Source organism: Heteronotia binoei, chromosome 11 (genome assembly GCF_032191835.1).
Source record: "Heteronotia binoei isolate CCM8104 ecotype False Entrance Well chromosome 11, APGP_CSIRO_Hbin_v1, whole genome shotgun sequence".
NCBI lineage: Eukaryota > Metazoa > Chordata > Lepidosauria > Squamata > Gekkonidae > Heteronotia > Heteronotia binoei.
Window position 1 is genome coordinate 82,234,094 of NC_083233.1, and position 18,970 is coordinate 82,253,063.

General features: G+C 46.4%; 1 protein-coding gene across 1 annotated transcript in view; it reads left to right on the top strand.

Moving 5' to 3' along the window:
* The first annotated feature begins 969 nt into the window (after positions 1 to 969).
* Positions 970 to 18,970, top strand: part of ACACB (acetyl-CoA carboxylase beta) — a 117,583-nt gene continuing 99,582 nt past the window's right edge. The window contains exons 1-3 of the mRNA XM_060250399.1: positions 970 to 1,110; positions 9,770 to 9,912; positions 13,414 to 14,072. Coding sequence (XP_060106382.1) covers positions 13,423 to 14,072 — 650 coding nt within the window. The 5' untranslated portion in view covers positions 970 to 1,110; positions 9,770 to 9,912; positions 13,414 to 13,422. The remainder of the gene's footprint in view (positions 1,111 to 9,769; positions 9,913 to 13,413; positions 14,073 to 18,970) is intronic.

The following is an 18,970-nucleotide window of genomic DNA, read 5'->3' on the forward strand; positions in this document are numbered from 1 at the left end:
TAGGACTTGGACTCTAGACCTCTCACCATCTTCGTCGCCCTCCTCTGGACCCATTCCAGCTTGTCTATATCCTTCTTAAAGTGTGGTGCCCAAAAATGAACACAATACTCCAAGTGAGGTCTTACCAAAGTAGAGTAAAGCGATACCATCACATGACGTGATCTGGACACTATACTTCTGTCGATACAGCCCAAAATTGCACTTGCCTTTTTAGCCGCCGCATCACACCGTTGACTCATGTTCAGCGTATGACCCACGAAGACCCCTAGATCCTTTTTGCACAGACTACTGCTAAAACAAGTCTCCCCCATCCTATAACCATGCATGGGATTTTTCCTACCTAAATGCAGAACTTTTTATTTATCCCTGTTAAAATTCATTTGATTGATTTAGCCCAGTTTCCCAGCCTGTCAAGGTCATCCTGTATCCTGTTTCTGTCTTCTTCTGTGTTTGCAACCCCTCCCAATTTAGTAGCATCTGCAAATTTAATAATAATAATAATAATAATAATAATTAAAAAAAACCCCTTTTATTTACATCCCGCCCTCCCCGCCGAGGCAGGCTCAGGGCGGCTCACAAGACATGGTGTGTACCATGATTACAATAACTACAATTAATACAGTAAAATACAGTTTTAAGCGAAGTAAAGTACAGTTTATAGTAAAATACAAATTTCAGAAGCATCCCCCTCTATTCCTTCATCCAAATCATTGACTAAGATGTACCGCCGTTGGAAGCTGCACTGCCTCTGCACGTGGAGGCTCTCCAGCAGCCTGGCTTCCCGCCCAAGCCCGCTGCGCTCGGGGCTGCCCTCCCCGCCGCTGCCTTTCCGGCAAACCGACCCCCATTCCCGGTGCCCTTGACGTTGCGCACCAGCTGCGCTAAGCCCCGGGCTGGGGCCTTGCAACGAATTCCAGCCCCAAGAGAGGCGCTGCTGCCCCCGCCGGCGCCACTCCGGAAAGCCTTTTTGCGCAGCGCCCCCGACCCGCCCGGGCGCGCCCTCTAGCAGCTGCCGCGAGGCGCTTCGGCTGGAGCAGGAGGGGGGCTTCGGTTGCCCCTCCTCCCGGCGGCTCGGCCCTTTTGCAACCCCCCCCCCCACCGGGGACTTGGGTGAGTGAAGGCGAGCAGAAGTCCGGGGGGTGGGCAGGGCGCGCTTTTGCACCGGGACGGGCTGGTTTTTGCAAACCTCCTGCCCGGGCTCGGGGGTTGCAACTCCTGCAGCGCCACTGGAGAGGAAGGGGTGAAGGGCCTGCGTTGCCAGCTCCAGGTTTGGGAAATTCCTGGCGGTGGAGCCTCAGCCTGGAGTGGGTGCCCTGGAGTCCAGTCCGCCCTCCAAAACAACCGTTTTATCCAGGGGAATCAATGGGGGAAATGCTCTCTTGTCGCCTGGAGGCCACTTGTGATTCTGGGAGTTCTCCAGGCCCCACCGGGAGGCTGGCACCCTAGAATGGAAGAAGTGCAGGAGCGTTGGGTGGAACGCCAGTGGCTCGTCAGGAAAAGCACAGAGGCGGTTTTGCGGGCTGTGCAGAGTGAGCAGGTTTTGAATGGCGACGAGAGCCAGAGAGTTAAAATTCAGCTGAAATCCATGGTGTCTTTCATGCCTTTTTCAAATACTTGTCGTTTTATGGTAAGCTGCCTTGAGTTCCCACAAGGTAGAAAGGTGGCTCATCAATATTTTAAATAAATAAAAGGAAGTAAATGAATGTGGCCTGACCGTGGCGTCCCATCTGGAAATGGCCTCTGCGGTTTGAAAAACCACTTAGAGGTTTAGGATTGTGAGTTCTCATTTAGTATGGCTAACCTTGTTCTGGGGTCCCATGCATGGCTGTTCAGAAAGACGTTCTGCTTTATTAATTGGGGCTTACTCATTGGTAAGTGTACACAGGAGAACTGCAGCCTTCTATCCACATGCAAAATATTTCCTCAAGATCAGGGTTCCCCTGCCCATGGGCACCAGTGGCACCCCTCAACCCCTTTCCTGGTGCCTGCAAGTGTTTTTGGGAAGTGGGTGGGGCCAGGTGGCTTTTATCCAGCAAAATTTCTGCTGGGCTGCTGGAGACTTGATTAGTTATGCAGACCTTTACAAATGTTGCTTTGGCAATATCTTCCACTACCCTGCAAGGATCATCGTTGTGTGGCAAGGTAACTCGTGGCATCAGTTTTTGTGGCTTTCTCAGCCTCCGGCAGCAACTGTTTTGTGGCCAGGCTGTTGCAAAATTGGAAAGGTGCCTGAAGGGTTAAAAAAGTTGGGGTTCTCTGCTCAGAATCCAGGCATTTAAATGCTTGGGTGTTTTTTTCTGCCTGCAGCCGGAGAGGTGATCCTGACAGATCTGAGCACAGCTGCGCTTGAGGATCAATGGGAAAAGTAACATATTCAGACCCTGGCAAACAAGGAGACTGGTTTTATTTGTAGAATAAAGTTTGAGTCCAGGGGCCCCTTTAGGACCAACAAAGTTTGATTCTGACCTGGGTATATAAGCTTTTGCACAATTCAAGGAAGCGGTATTTGTTTTAAGAAGTGTGGCAGCCGTTTGAAGAAGTGTGCCTGCACACGAAAGCTTATACCCAGAATTAAACTTTGTTGGTCTTAAAGGGGCCCCTGGACTCCAAATTTTGTTCTGCTTCAGACCAACTTGGTGACCTTCCCTTTGCCAAAAAGAGAATAACACAGAGATTAAAAGCACACAGTACAACTCGCTGAACCAGTTCCATCTTCCCCCAATCCTTGCCTGAACTGTACAGCCCTTCATACCTTCCTAGCTGTTGCCTGTGAAGGTACCTCCTCAGAGGTGGCAACCCTCCGGGTGGGGCCTGGAGATCTGCTATTACAATTGATTTTCCTGGAGATATTGACTGCTGTACCTGTCTCTCCTCTCCCCAAACCCCACTCTCTCCAGCCTCTACCCCCCAAATCTGATATTTCCCTTCCCATAGCTGGCAGCTTGCCTCCTCACCGATTCTGGAAGGCCAAGCCAGAAGATTGGGCCCACCACAGGAACAGCCCATGACTTAGCTGATGCTGTACAGACTGCTTGACACAGAGAGTGATTAAAATGTGGAATTCTTAGCCAGACGATGTTGGGATGGCCACAGAAATAAACAGGTTTAAAGGGGATTAGATAGATTGATGGAGGATAAGTCTGCCGGTGGCTACTAGCCGTGGTGACTGAGGGGAACCTCCACATTGAGAAGCACTAAACATCTGAATCCCAGAGCAAGGAGGTAACATCAGGGAAAAGTCTCAGCCTCTCTGCCCTGTTTTTGGCCCTGCAGAGGAACTGGTTGGCCACAGTGTGAGACAGAATGCTGGACTAGATGGACCCTCACTGGTCTGATCCAGCAGGGCTCTTCTGATGTTCTTCTCAGGCGAAGGCCTCAGCCTCTCTGCCCTGTTGTTGGCCCTCCAGAGGAACTGGTCGGCCACTGTGTGAGACAAGAGGCTGGATTAGATGGACCCTCACTGGTCTGACCCAGTAGGGCTCTTCTGATGTTCTTATGAAGGTCTTGGCCTCTCTGCCCTGTTGTTGGCCCTGCAGAGGAACTGGTTGGTCACAGTGTGAGACAGGATGCTGGACTAGATGGACCCTCCCTGGTCTGATCCAGCAGGGCCTTTCTGATGTTCTTCTCAGGCGAAGGCCTCAGCCTCTCTGCCCTGTTGTTGGCCCTGCAGAGGAGCTGGTTGGCCACAGTGTGAGTCAGGAGGCTGGACTAGATGGCCCCTCACTGGTCTGACACAGCAGGGCTCTTCTGATGTTCTCAAGAGAAGGCCTCAGCCTCTCTGCCCTGTTGTTGGCCCTCCAGAGGAACTGGCTGGCCACTGTGTGAGACAGGAGGCTGGGCTAGATGGACCCTCCCTGGTCTGATCCAGCAGGGCCTTTCTGTTGTTCTTCTCAGGCGAAGGCCTCAGCCTCTCTGCCCTGTTGTGGGCCCTGCAGAGGAGCTGGTTGGCCACAGTGTGAGACAGGAGGCTGGACTAGATGGACCCTCACTGGTCTGATCCAACAGGTTTTTGGAGAAAGGAATTTTGTTAGGGATCTGGCTTGCTTGGGAATTACCCTTGTAGCCCTTTGCAAAAGGTTGACAAGATTATGCATGGGATGGAGAAAGTAGAGAAAGAAGTACTTTTTCTCCCTTTCTCACAATACAAGAACTCGTGGCCATTCAATGAAATTGCTGAGCAGTCAGGTTAAAACGGATAAAAGGAAGTACTTCTTCACCCAAAGGGTGATTAACACGTGATATTCACTGCCACAGGAGGTGGTGGCGGCTACAAGCATAGCCAGCTTCAAGAGGGGTTTGGATAAAAATATGGAGCAGAGGTCCGTCAGTGGCTATTAGCCACAGCATATTATTGGAACTGTCTGGGGCAGTGATGCTATGTATTCTTGGTGCTTGGGGGTAGGAAATGGAAAGGCTTCTAGCCCTACTTGTGAACCTCTTTTTTTGCCCACTGTGTGACACAGAGTGTTGGACTGGATGGGCCATTGGCCTGATCCAACATGGCTTCTCTTATGTGACACAGAGTGTCAGACTGGATGGGCCATTGGCCTGATCCAACATGGCTTCTCTTATGTGACACAGAGTGTCAGACTGGATGGGCCATTGTCCTGATCCAACATGGCTTCTCTTATGTGACACAGAGTGTCAGACTGGATGGGCCATTGTCCTGATCCAACATGGCTTCTCTTATGTGACACAGAGTGTCAGACTGGATGGGCCATTGTCCTGATCCAACATGGCTTCTCTTATGTGACACAGAGTGTCAGACTGGATGGGCCAGTGGCCTGATCCAACATGGCTTCTCTTATGTTCTTAATCCTGAAATTGCAGGTTTGCTAAAACTAAATGGACTAGTGCAGAAGCAAGAGCCCTGTGCAGCATCAAAGGCATGCCAAGACTGTAATCCTGGGCACACTGACTGGGGGGGGGGGGGGGGGGAAGGAAGGTCTTCTAAACCCAGGTGAGACTTACTCCTGAGCAGGATGAAGTCTGAGTCGAGTGACAACGTAAGACCAACGAAGTTTTATTCTGGGTGCCTGCTCATGGAAGCTTATACTTTGAATAATACTTTGTTGGCCTTAAAGGTACCACTGGGTTCAAACTTTGTCCTGCTGTTTCAGACAAACACGGTGACCCACCTGGAGCTAATGAGTAAAGATTGTCACAGGCCAGCCAGCAAATCAGGTCCTACAGCCTTTCTAAAAACATGAGAAGGTGAGGACTTTCGGGGTTGGAAAATGCCGAGCTGAGCTGCTTCTCAGAAGGGGAGCAGGCTGGAACTTCTGTTCGGGGGAGTGGAAGGCAATCTAATGCCTACTGCCTACTTTTCTCAGTCAGAGATTAGTCCAAGATATGCACAGGAAACTTTGAGGAGATTTACTTTGGCTAAAAGAGAGTCCCGGAAAGGGGGGCTCCTTTGAGGCTTTGAAGGGTCTCCAGAGACGAGTTGCATTTTCATCATCTGCAGAAATTTCCAGAGTCATTTAGGCTCGACAGGATCCTAATCTTCTTTGATACTACTAAACACCTAAAGCTATACAAGACCGGTGTTGATCTGGATAACTACAGAAAAGGTACAGATCGCTGTCTTTCATTCCAGGACTAATTAAAGTTAAACAAAATAAAATAAGAAGGTGGGAAATTAAAATCTAGAAAGCTTGGAAGAAGAAGGGGAGAAGGGGTGAAATCTGGACTTTGTAAATTTAAAGGACAGTGTTAAAATTGGAAAGGAATTTATTGTTTGGTCTACTGTTGTTTGAGAAAAAGCCCCATCTTCATAGAACTGTAGCTCCCACAGTCAACACAGGAAATACATCAAGTATCGTGAGATCTCTGTACCAGCGAAAACGGGATTTGGTGGCAAGTAAAGTAGGAAGTATTGGATGAAAAACGGAAATCATCGAAGCAGCCAGCCTACTCTAGGACTATAATATCATAGAAGCAATTAGAAATTAGTTAAAATACAAGAATATGGAGAACTGGCGGGACTTTATATTAATAAAGAAAAATCAAAACTTCTATGTAAAAATATGCAAGTTACAAACAAAAGGAACTGCAGAAGCTAACAGGTTGTGAAGTTACCTCTAAGGTAAAATATTTGGGTGTGGAGATAACGAAGAATATTGATTTGTTTAAAAACAATCATGAGAAGCTGTGGTGTAAAATGGATGAAGATATGATAAAAATGGAATAAACTTAATTTGTCATTGCTTGACAGAATAGCTGCAATTAAGATGTTTATTCTGCCAAGAATAATGTATTTGTTTCAAACTATTCCGATTGTGAAAGACAGTAAAAAATTTAATAAATGGCAAAGGAAAATTTCAGAGTTTGTGTGGGCTGGGAAGAAACCAAGGATCAAAATGAAAATTTGAACAGATGCAAAAGAGAGAAGAGGATTCCAATTACCAGATTTAAAACTATATCATGAAGCAGTTTGTTTAGTGTGGATAAAAGAATGGGTGACGCTGTTAAACAAAAAACTCTTTGGGTGTTTTCGCACTCACGTTTTACTGGCGCCACGACCCTCCTGACGCCGGCGAATCTGCATGGATTTCGCACCAGAAGCGCCGGCGCACCCAGAAGCGCCGGCTACTTCCGTCGCTAAGCCAGCGCAAACGTTTTCCTGCATCTTTGCGATTTCCGTTTGCGCTGGCTTAGCGACGGAAGTAGCCGGCGCTTCTGGGTGCGCCGGCGCTTCTGGTGCGAAATCCATGCAGATTCGCCGGCGTCAGGAGGGTCGTGGCGCCAGTAAAACGTGAGTGCGAAAACGGCCTTAGCGTTGGAAGGTCATGAAAATAAATTTGGCTGGCACGCTTATATGTACTATGGGGGAAAAAAGATGGATTTTTTTTCTCTCGCCATTATATAAGAAATAATTTGCTAAATATATGGATGAAATATAAGAAATATGGGGATGAGAGAAAACCATTATGGATAGTGCCAGCAGAAGTAATTAAAAAAAACAGCTGAGACGGGTGAAGAAAAGGGGATGTCATATAATCAATTATTAAAAATACAAAGTGGAAAAGAATTGAAAACTGCTGAAGAGCTGAATAATAAATATGATTGGTTCCAAATGCAACAAATAAAGAGCTTGGTGGAAAATGATATTAAAACTGAAGGAATAAGAAAAGAGCAAACAGAAATGGAAAAAGTTCTGCTTGGAGACAATGAAAAATTAATTTCAAAATTATATAAATTACTCTTAAAATGGTCTACAGAAGATGAAGTAGTGAAATCTCAAATGATTAAGTGGGCAATTAATGTAAATAAAGAAATACAGATGGAAACTTGGGAATGTTTGTGGAAGAATTCTATAAAGCTTTCGACATGTCATAGTATTAAAGAGAACTGTTTTAAAATGATGTATAGATGGTATATGACTCCTAAAAAGTTGGCAGAGATGAACAGTAAGATGCCAGATAGATGTTGGAAATGTAAAAAAACATGAAGGTTCTTTCTACCATATGTGGTGGACTTGTGAAAGAGCAAAAAAGTATTGGCAGATGATTCAACAAGAAATTTCTAGGATCTTGGGATACGAATTTAAGAAAGTTGCAGAGACTTTTCTGTTGGGATTACAAATGGAAAAATTTCCAAAAGAAGATAGAACTATAATCTGGTACTTGCTTTCAGCTGCGAGGACATTGTATGCGCAGTTGTGGAAGCAATAAAAAATACCAGAGAAATGGGATTGGATTGTAAAAGTTATGACATGGAGTGAAATGGACAAATTAACAGGAATTTTAAGAGACTATGATTTAGAAGTTTTCAAGATGGAATGGAAAAAGTTTAGAAGATATGTAGAAAAAGAGTGGAAAGTAAAAGGACATTGGGCAATTTTTGATAATGATTAAGTATTAGAAGGAAGAAGGATATTAATCTTTGTTTTTATTAGTTGGGGGTACCTTTAAATATTAGTATTTTAAATAAATAACACCGGCGGGGGTCAAGTAATGGGGGGAGGGGTGGTTAGAAAGTAACATATGGGATAGATAAAAAGAAGTTATTAATGATGCAAGAAATAGATATTGTTACCATATGTTACTAAATAAAATTGTTTTAACAAAAAAATAAAAACATGAGAAGGTGTCAGTTTAAAAATGTACAATATTTTACAGCAGGGGTGGCCACGTGTGGCTCTTTCACACATATTGTGTGGCTCTTGAAGCCCCCACCACCCCATCAGCCAGCTTGGAGAAGGCGTTTCTCTCTTTAAATCACTTCTCCAAGCCAGCCAGTGGCTTGGGAAATGTATTTAAAGTTGCTTTCTTTCTACCTCTCTCTCCCTCTCTCCATCTATTTGCCTTCCTTCCCTCCTCCTGCCTTTCTCTCTTCCTGTTTGTGGCTCTCAGACATCTATGTTTTGCAGCTCTCAAAAATCTGACATTTATTCTTTGTGGCTGTTATGTTAAACAAGTTTGGCCACCCCCATTTTATTGTCTGAGAATTTGAAGGGAGCATAAAAAGACCTTTGCACCGGCAGATGCCACTCTGGTATTCAGTGACATTTGGTAGGTTCTCAAGTGGTGTTCTTCTCCCAAGCAGTTGTCTGTGTTGGCACTGGAGAGTCACCTTTGCCCCACTTACAGCCAAGTTGTCCCACTTGGAGTCCAGCAGAATAGTTTGGAAGTGCTCCAGAAGCATGTTGTTGTTCCTGGCATTGGTTTGCTCAACCAGTCAGCCTTGCGAAGAAATTTCCATGAGGTATAAACCAAACAGGGCTTGACACCCCCCTCCTCGGACTGCCAGTGTGGGTTTATGCAGTGTGAAAATTAACAATCCTTGTGAAGTCGCTGGGTGGCATGGAGAACTGGCATTCCTAGAGAGTTTGGGGGAGGAACTGGGAGATTCTTGCTCGGTGGATTGTTTTGGCGTAGCTGAGTGTAAAGGAATTTTCTTCTTTTGAGAGGGTAATACTGAGATTTTGCGGCGGAAGCAGACTGCAGCTCCCTGTGTGGATCTGAGCCTGGCCAGTATCTTAATAGAGAGTACCTGCAAATCCAGTGTAATCAGTTTTGAGTTGCACAAAGGAGGAAAGGTGTGGGGGTGCCGTAAACTGCTATTAGTAAACAAACGTAATTGGCGTTAAGCAGCTGAATTCTGCAACCTTTATAATTAAGATGTGCATTCTTTTTCTGCTTTAAATTTTGCAACGTGTATAATTAAGATGTGCATTTTTTTCCTGCTCTAAATTCTGCAGGTTGTATAATTAGGATGTGCATTCTTTTTCTGTTGTACTGCTTGCAGAACTTCTTTCTGTTTTGGAGAAGGGAAAGGATCTATTCAGTAGCCCCCCCTGGTCAAGCTTATCTATGGCTTTTGTGGCTTCAGAAATTTCAGCCGGTGCATATGTCTGGAACCATGAGGCCTTGAAACTTTAATCTTAAAAGACAAAAATCTGAGAATCGGAAGGAAATGGACTCTGTGCTGTGTTCTGCAATTGTTTGGCATTCTGAGTAACTTACCATCCATTGTTCTGTGGACCCTGGAGTAAAACTTCCTGTAAAGAAAAATTTGCTGCAACTTTCTTTTCATTTTGTCAGTGGGTCCAAATGCATGCTTACGAAGGGCAGGGCCAGGGGATGCCTGAAGAGTTGTGGGGGGGGGGGGGGGTGGTTCTTGGGGGAGCGACGTTGTTATCCGGTTAGCATCTGCAGTGCTAGAGTGGTGCTAACATGCAAAAGGCGGGTGCTTCTGTGTATGTACATTTATTTCCTTTCGGTTCTGTAGCAACAAATTAATATGAAGTTTATATTCCTCACAGGACAGCTGCCAAGATCCTTCTCTACGTACTGCCTGGTTTACCGGTTCATGATCCTGATAGAGTGCAGTTAAAGTTCAGCTCTCCAGAGCCGCAGATGGCACAACAGGAAGGTTGAGCCGGGAGACTTCGGAGAACATGGACTTGTGAGTAATGAAATCGTCTCCAGAACCATCACCGTCGTTCTGTTGTTTATCGGGTAGAATTCTAGCAGGAGCTCCTTTGCATATTAGGCCACACCCTCCTGCTGTAGCCAGTCCTCCAAGAGCTTATAAAAAGAGCCTTGTAAGCTCTTGAAGGATTGGCTACATCAGGGGTGTGTGACCTAATAAGCAAAGGAGCTCCTGCTAGAATTCCACCCCTGGTTTTTATTAACCAGAACAAGTAACTGCCCTGGGAAGCATCCAATCTTAAGGTTGACAGTGGGGAAGAAAACGGGGAAAGTGATGGACCAAATAGCAGAGGCTGGGCTAATGGTCAGGGGATATCCACTGGAGCCTGCGCTTTGGCTCCTAGTAGCAGCTTCCCCTCTTGTGTGCGTGTGTGAGAGAGCAGGGGTGCCTCTTTTAAAGTGGGGTTTGTAGGGTTGCCAATCCCCAGGTGGGGGCAGGGGATCCCCCAGTTTGGAGGCCTCCCCCCCCCGCTTCAGGGTCATCGGAAAGGGGGGCGAAGGGAGGGAAATGTCTGCCGAGCATTATTCTCAGGGAGACCAATTCCCATAGAGTGTAATGTAGAATTGATCCATGGATATCTAGGGCTCTTGGGGGGGTGTTCTTTGAGGTAGAGGCACCACATTTGCAGCATGGCACCCAGTGCCTCTCCTCAAAACACCCTCCAAGTTTCAAAAAGATTAGACTAGGGGGTCCAATTCTATGAGCCCCCAAAGAAAGTGCCCCTATGCATTATTTCCAGTCGAGGGAAGGCATTTAAAAGGTGTGTGGTCCCTTTAAACGTGATGGCCAGAACTCCCTGTGGAGTTCAATTATGCTTGTCACCGGGGCTTTTTTTGTAGCAGGAACTCCTTTGCATATTAGGCCACACACCCCTGATATAGCCAATCCTCCTGGAGCTTACAGTAGGCCTTGAATGGAGAGCCCTGTAAGCTCTTGGAGAATTGGCTACATAAGGGGTGCGTGGCCTAATATGCAGTGGAGTTCCTGCTACAAAAAAGCCTTGCTTGTCATAACCTTGCTCCTGGCTCCACCCCCAAAATCTCCTGGCTCCACCCCCAAAGTCTCCTGGCTCCACCCCCAGATACTTCTTGAATTGGACTTGGCAACCCTAGGCGTTTGCCCTTTGCAGACTGTACCTGTGATGCCTAAAACTCACCCATATACAACACGGATTGATCAAAAGTTTATTTCTCTAACATCTATTGTCGATTTAATAAACGTGATTGAGTGTTGCAGCCTTCTGGGCAGATTTCATTTTATTCCTGTAATTGTTTTACACTTCAGCAAGGTCAGGCTGTTCTAGCTGATGCACAGATCTTTGACAAGACAGCACAGCTATGATTAATTATGTACTAGGCTGAAGGCTTGTTCATTTGTGGGGGGAGCGAAAGAACAGTAGTCCTTTCTTTGCGGGGGCCCTTTTCATTATTGCTGAATCCACTGCAGGGAAGCAGAGAGAGCGAGGGAAACTTTTGAGGCCCAAGCCCGCTCTTATTTACATTGTCCTGCTCTCCAATCTGTTTCTTGGTCATAACTACATAACAGTAGTCTTGTTATGGCCATGAGTTTTTGTAAGTCCACATTAACTGTGCCTGGTGTGAAGAAGTCGTTCCTTTTACCTGCATTTCAGTTTTGTGGTGTGCATGCTGGTATTCCAGGAGAGGAACAAAAAACTGGAAGAGCTGGGACCTGGGTGGGTGCAATGGGGACTTTCTACTCCTACCATCTTATCTGTTTTTGAAAGTCTGACTTAGGCCTTTTGTCTGTTTGGAATGAAAGGTGGTGTGCGCATAACTGAGAGCCGGTTTGGTGTAATGGTTAAGTGTGCGGACTCTTATCTGGGAGAACCGAGTTTGATTCCCCACTCCTCCACTTAAAGCTGCTGGCATGGCCTTGTGTTAGCCATAGCTATTGAAGAAGTTGTCCTTGAAAGGGCAGCTGCTATGAGAGCCCTCCCAGCCCCACCCACCTCACAAAGCGTCTGTTGTGGGGGAATTAGGAGATTGTAAGCCTCTCTGAGTCTCTGATTCAGAGAGAAGGGCGGGGTATAAATCTGTAGTCGTCGTCTTCTTTTGTTTGGGAGGAAAGGTGGTGTGTATAACCCAATCTTGTCAGGTCTCAGAAACTAAACAGGGCTGGTACATGGAAGAGAGACCACCAAGGAAGGCTCTGCAGGGGAAGCCAGTGGCAGTCCATCTCTGCTTAATCACTACGTTTGAGATTTCTCATGAACACTACCGTGCAAAGCTGTTATGCGCTCATAGAACCAGAAGAGTCTGACCAGCTATATCAGCAGCGCCTGCTAAGTCGAGATCTGAATGAAGGGAGGTAAATCTGAATGCCCAGGGTCTTTGCTCTTGTGCCTCTGAGCATGCCCAAAGGGTAACAGGTGGATTTAAGTTCAGAAGCACCTTAGAGTCCATCAGGAGTTTCAGGATAATCAAAAATCAAAGCTAACTTGGTCCGACTGATGAAGGAAGGTTTGATGCTTGAAAGCTCACTGCTTGAACCTGTTGTTGGTCTTTAAGTTGCTGCAGGACGAGTGTAGCTCTTTTATTGCAGACTGGCATGGCTGCCTGTATTGTATGACATAACACTGCCCTCTAAAACTAAGTTCACGGAAGGTAACAGGTGTTCCTCCTGTCAGGCTGCTGGTCCTGCCTTCACAGAGAGCGTCAGATTTGCTTTAGCTCGTATTTGGGCAAGTTACAGGCATGTGGCCAGCCAGCGTCCCGGTTACTGAGTTGCTCTTTTCAGAGAATAAAAATAGCCTGTGTTTTGAAAGGCCCTTCGGCTCGACCAGCAGAAGGACCAGACGATAAAGCAGCCTCGGCGACAGGATTGTGTTGGGGCAAGATACAAAGAAGAGCTTCATCTTTTCATGACGTAGAAATAGAGGATTGTTTGTGGGGTGTGTGTATGTGAAGGAGGTCTTTGACAAAAGTACTAGAGTGTTGCGAGAGGGGCTTATTAGGCATTTCTGTTGTGTTTTCAAGCGACGCGTGTCTTTGTAGGGATTCCGTCTCTGTATTGGAGGTCAGGAGAAGGCTGGAAGATATTTCAGATTCTGAGAGGCTAGCGTTAAATATTTAGGGACACGAAGGCTGGATCCGCTGGATTCATCCCATGTGCCCAAGGACCCTTTCCAGTCCTTGAGTGGGTGTCCACTTTTACAGAAGAGACCCCTGAAATATTCAGGAGGGGGGCATAGCGGCAGAATTTCTGTTTATTGAGGAGGTCTTAAAATGCTGCCAGATTTGGTGCTGGGTCTTTCAGGTCAAAGGTCTGTCTAGGTACTTGGGTTTTGAGAACTGCCTGCCCCCACATCCTGGTATTAGTACGTTAGGGTGCTCACGACACCCAAATGGAACTCAAATGCTGCACTTCATTGAAAACTTATTATTGATTAGCTGTGGTGTCCTTCTCCCTGCCGCTTCATTTCTTCTTCACGTTATCTCCTTCATTCATTTCCAGGTCTTCTGAATGGTGCTGCTGGCTCTCCTGTCTGTTCTAATCCTTATATGGTTGGTTTGGGCCAAGATGGAGGATTCTTCTGCTGTTAACCCAAGAAAACCGGAGGCTGAGCATCCCACCCTGGGCCAACCGCTTCCCTCGGACACTCCCACAAACAGATCCTCGATTCCCAATTCCCAGGTGCCATCTGCAGAGCCCGAGCAGCCCCCCATAGCACCCTTGCAGCTGCCTTCTCTAAGCGTCCAGACTGCCCCTAAACAGCCAGACCACCCCGTCTGCCAGTGCAAGCCTCCACTTCCCCGCTCCGACTCGGATTCCGCGTTGCCACCCCAGGGGTTCCCAGCTGCCGATGCCGCGAGGCCTCCAAGCCGGGTCAGTTGCCCTTCCTCCAGCCAAGCACTCCGGCAGTGGCGGTCTCTTTCTGGGGAGGAGCAGGAGCAGTCGGGGGAGACCAGCCAGCCTCACAGGAAACGCCAGTCCATGGCCAGGTTTGTGCTGGGCTCCTTCGAAGACAACTCCTCGGATGACGAGCTGGGGCCCGGATCCTTTAAAACAGCCAGCAGGAGGCGGGGCAGCTTGGGCAGCATCAGTTCCTCCTCCTCTGTGGATTTGTTGTCGCTGTCCTCCCTGTCGGAGGCAGGAGCAGCTGTCCTCATGAGGTAAGCAGCACGGAGGCTGGCGTGGGCTTGGCCTGACTTGTGTCTCCCAGTTTGGGTTGGGGTCCATCTTTTTCAGAGTTTGGTGCATCAGCGGGTGCATTTTTGGATTAAAGTGGGAGGCGTGCTCTGTCTTCAAGTTCCAGGATATGTTTTTTTTATGTGAAAAACAATTTTATTATTCTGTAACATATTATATTCATATTCATCTATTATTAAAAATTTAGTACCAATACATTACATTTTCCACCTTCCTCCCCTCGTTTTCGTGACCTCCACCGCTGCACTTTAATTAAAAAAGAAATAAAAGGTAATTTAAACATTTTAAGAATCTTCAAAAAAAAATCTTATAACTATAATAAAATAACATAAGGAAAAAAACATTTACTATGATTATCGTCCGTCTTCATTATAATCCTTTAGTCCTTAGTCCTTGTCATAAAAATAAGATGGAAGAAATATATATTCCCATAGTCTCATTTTTAACTATAATCCTTATCAAAATAAATTGAAAAAAAGAAAGGATATAATCCCATAGTCACATTTTTTAACTATAGTACATTTTCTATTTTCCTAGCATTCAACTATTGTCAGAAATCACCAGATGTCCTTTAACCTTCCATTGTTTTTCAACATATTCCTGAAATTTTCTCCAGGATATGTTTTGATCAGCAGCGTTTCAAATAATAAACAAATCAATATACTCAATGCTTCATGGGTTGGTGCAGTTCCCAGCAGTGTTGATAGTGGTGGATATTTCCATTGTGGTAGCTCAGTTCTGTAAGGTTGCCCTCATGAAAGCTACATGGATTTGCTCTAGGCAGGCTTCTGATGCTCTTCTGACAGCTGAAGTTTTTCTGGAATTGAAGGAATATTCTTCTCTTTTATCCCAGAAGGCTTATCTTTAGGATGTGTAAAAATACCCTTCCTCAGATTTCTGTGTGCGTTGCCATTTCTTCTCTGAGAGCAGGTAATTCTTCTGCATCCAGAGCAATTGGCTCAGTGGTAGAGCATCTGCTTGGTAAACAGAAGGTCCCAGGTTCAATCCCCGGCATCTCCAACTAAAAAGGCTCCAGGCAAGTAGGCATGAAAAACCTCTGCTTGAGACCCTGGAGAACCACTGCCAGTCTGAGTAGACAGTACTGACTTTGAGGGACCCAGGGGGTCTGATTCAGTAGAAGGCAGTTTTATATGTTCATATATGTCAGGGGTGGCCAAACTTGCTTAATGTAAGAGCCACATGGAATAAATGACAGATGTTTGAGAGCCACAAGACATGAATGTCAGATGTTTGAGAGTCACAGGACAGGAAGGAAGGAAGGCAAATAGATGGGGGAGGGAGGGGGAGGCAGAAAGAAAGCAACTTCAACTTTAAATGCATTCTCCAAGCCACTGGCATTCTCCAAGCTGGCTGACGAGCAGTGGGGGCTTCGAGAACCACACAATATGTGCAAAAGAGCCACATGTGGCTCCTGAGCCACATTTTGGCCACCCCTGATATAGATATATGTTCATAGAAGCATGCTTGATGTAGAAAGTAGCTGAATTAGTGTTGTCAGAGGAGCCAGACTGTATAAAGCAGTGGCAAAGCAGACCAGTGGAGGGCAACCTTCTCTTTGCAACACAAGGATTGTGGGAACTGTGAATTGTATTGTGTGTGTGTGCGCACCTTGTGGAAAAGGAGTGATTCTTTTGCGTGGCACACTGGGAACGCTGCGGCAAATTAATCATTATGTTTCCATTTATTATGAGCCATCTTTTATTTTTAAAAGCTCTTTGCTGACTTGAAGATACTATGATTGGTTGCTTTTGAACAGTGTCCTGTTTTACTGCTCCCCTGGCAGTTTGCTGGTTTTAAAGCATTTTTATAACGCATAATGACTGTGATGTGTTCTTTGGGGGCTCTAACCGGCTTTTAGCCAAGTGCGGGTTTTATTGCCATTTAGTCATTTTTGTATATTTTCTGTTGTCTGCGATGTCTTGTGAATTGGAAGCTGCCAGTAGTGACAGAGGAGTGCAGGGTTCACATTTTTAAAAAATGAAGACCTAAATCAGTGAAAAGAGCCATCAGAATGAGAGCCAGTGTGGTGCCATGGTTAGAGATGGGGTCAGGATCTGGGAAACCCGGGTTCGAATCTTCTCTCGACCATGAAATCTGGCTGGATGATGTAGGGCCAGACTTTCTTTGAGCCTCATCTACCTCACAGAGCTGTTGTGAGGATAAAATGGAGGAGCGGAGGGCAATGCAGGCTGCCGTGGGTCATCATTGGGGAGGAAAGTGTGGGGGGAATGAATAACTGAGCTGTGGGCTGATACACGATCATTTGCCAGAATGGAAGAAGAAGAAGAGTTGGTTTTATACCCTGCCCTTTTTTACCTGGAGTCCCAGAGCCGCTTACAATCGCCTTCCCTTCCTCTCCCCACAACAAGCACTCTGTGAGGTAGGTGGGGGCTGAGACAGCGCTGAAAGAACTGTGACTAGCCCAAGGTCACCCAGTGGAGGAGGACTGGGAATCAACCCCAGTTCTCCAGCTTAGAGTCTGCACAGTTAACCACTGCACCACAGCTGACTGTGAAGAAGTTCCATGCCTATTGGTTAATTGTAATGCTGGCCTGGTGGCTGCAGTCATGTTTTGTGGCAATGAAGGAGTGAACCCCGAAGGTAGGAGTGTCCAAACTCCTGGAGCCTGCAGATCTCTTCCACTAATGGTGGTGCTTTCCCCACACCAAGGAGACTTTGTCTCCCCTGAGAGGCCTCTTGGGCCATGCCAGGGCACCTCTGTTGGCAGGATGGTGGCACAGGAAGATCCAGCTCCTCATTCACCTTTTTCAGCTCTGCTGTTCTCACGTCTGTGGTCTTCACGTGTTGGCCTCAGCAGCTTTGTCCGAGCAGGGGAAACGTGCCTGTCCAGTGGCGCAGTGACCGTGTTTTTTCGCTGCCTCGCCTTCCTCCTTGGGTCACGTTTTCAACTCCGTTTGTTTCAATTTTTTCTTCTTCTGCTGCTGTTCACTGTCAAATGCACAAAACAGACTGGAAAGGAGAAAGCAAAATGCCAGCAGAGACAAACAGGGTATTATTGCAGGTTTCTAAAGGGAAGTAGAAGATTCTTTTAACGGTTGATATGCTATTTTGGTCTACAAAGCGGGGGGAGTGTGGAATTGGCACAATTCCAACGTCTGTTCTTAACTTTTTCCCACCTGAATGCTTCCCCTTCTGTTTGTCAGAGGCATTGCAGCCTGTTTACTCTTGGTAATTTTATGCTTGGGGTCAAATCTTTGCCCTTGGACTAAACGAGAGTTCCTGTTGGTTCTGGGCTCTGGGTGTCTTACGGCGACCCTGTAAGATTTTCAAGGCATGAGATTTTCAGAGGTGGTTTCCCATTCCTGCCTCTGCAAAGCAACCTTGGACTTTCCTGGTGGTCTCTCATCTAAGGACTGACCAGAGCTGACCCTGTTTAGCTTCTGAAATCTGACAAGATTGAGCTACCCTGAGCCACCCAGATGAGGGCAAAAGACATATAGAGGTGGTTTGCCATTGCCTACCTCTGCAGTAGCGGTTTGGGATTCGGGCTGATCAGGTTTGGCGTTCTGAATCATAGAATCATAGAGTTGGAAGGGACCTCCAGGGTCATCTAGCCCAGGGGTGGCCAAACTTGCTTAAGTTAGGAGCCACATAGAATAAACGTCAGCTGTCTGAGAGCTGCAAGACATGAACATCAGATGTTTGAGAGCCACAAGACAGAAGGAAGCTGGGCAGGCAGGCAAATAGATGACAGGAGGAAGGAGGGAGGGAGAGCTGGAAAGAAAGCAACTTTAAATGCATCCTCTGAGCCTCCAGCTGGCTTGGCTTGAAGAATGCACTTAAAGAGACAAATGCCTTCTCCAAGCCAGCCAGTGGGGTGGGGTGGGCTGCAAGAGCCACATGTGGCTCCCAAGCTGATCTAGTCCAACCCCCTGCACAATGCAGGAAACTCACAAATACCTCCCCCTACTCACTTTACCTTCTTCCTCTGGAAGGTGAAGTTTCTCCCCCAGCATGTTTCTTCAAGGGGAAAGCTCAAAATGTGTGTTTGTTGTGCTTTCTGAAGCTAGTGGGGACTGTAGGGCCTTGGATCTGAGAAAGCGTTTCCTCCCTGACTCTCTATTACTTGTTGTCCCATAGTTCCACTAAGACTGGGGTTCCGTGCCAGTTGCCTTTCAGAAGCAACAGAGAATTTTGCAAATTTGATTTTACATAAAAAACCAAGTTCCTTTCAGCTTCGTAAGTAGTTTCATAATTAAACAGCTTCCTCAAGAGGGGATTTACACTTTTTCTTGCCTTTCCACGGTAGTGCGAAAAAACAGCAGCATTTATGCGCATCGCACAAAAAAAATAAATGCCTCCAAGACAAGCCTTAACATAAACAGGGGAAAGAAAACATTTTAAAATGTTTTTGTGCCAAACGTGGCTAATCTTGCAGCTCTTTTAAATTTTCTTTCGTGTGTATTTCCTTCATTTGTGCCCTGTGGGCCCCCCCCCCACCCTGTGGGAACCAAACGCGGGTCAGATCGTTCTCTTCTCCTCCATGTTATCCTCGTAACAGCTCTGTGAGGTAGATTCAACTGAGAGTGTGTACCTGGCTGAAGGCCACCCTGCAAGTGTCCGTGGAACGAGTGGGGATTCAAACCTGGGCCTCCCAATTTGAAATCTAGTCGAAGCCAATTATTCGTATTTTTGAGAGAAATCATTAATCATTTTTTACTTGTGTGTGTGTATTCTAGGAATTTGATTCTAGGGGACTCCAAATGTTGCAGTGAATTTCATTCTGCTATAGATTTCTAATAATGTGCAATCCTAAATTTGGCAGAGGCTGATTTAATAAGGATCGGTGGGAGTTCAGGGCTGCATGCTGGCAGCCACC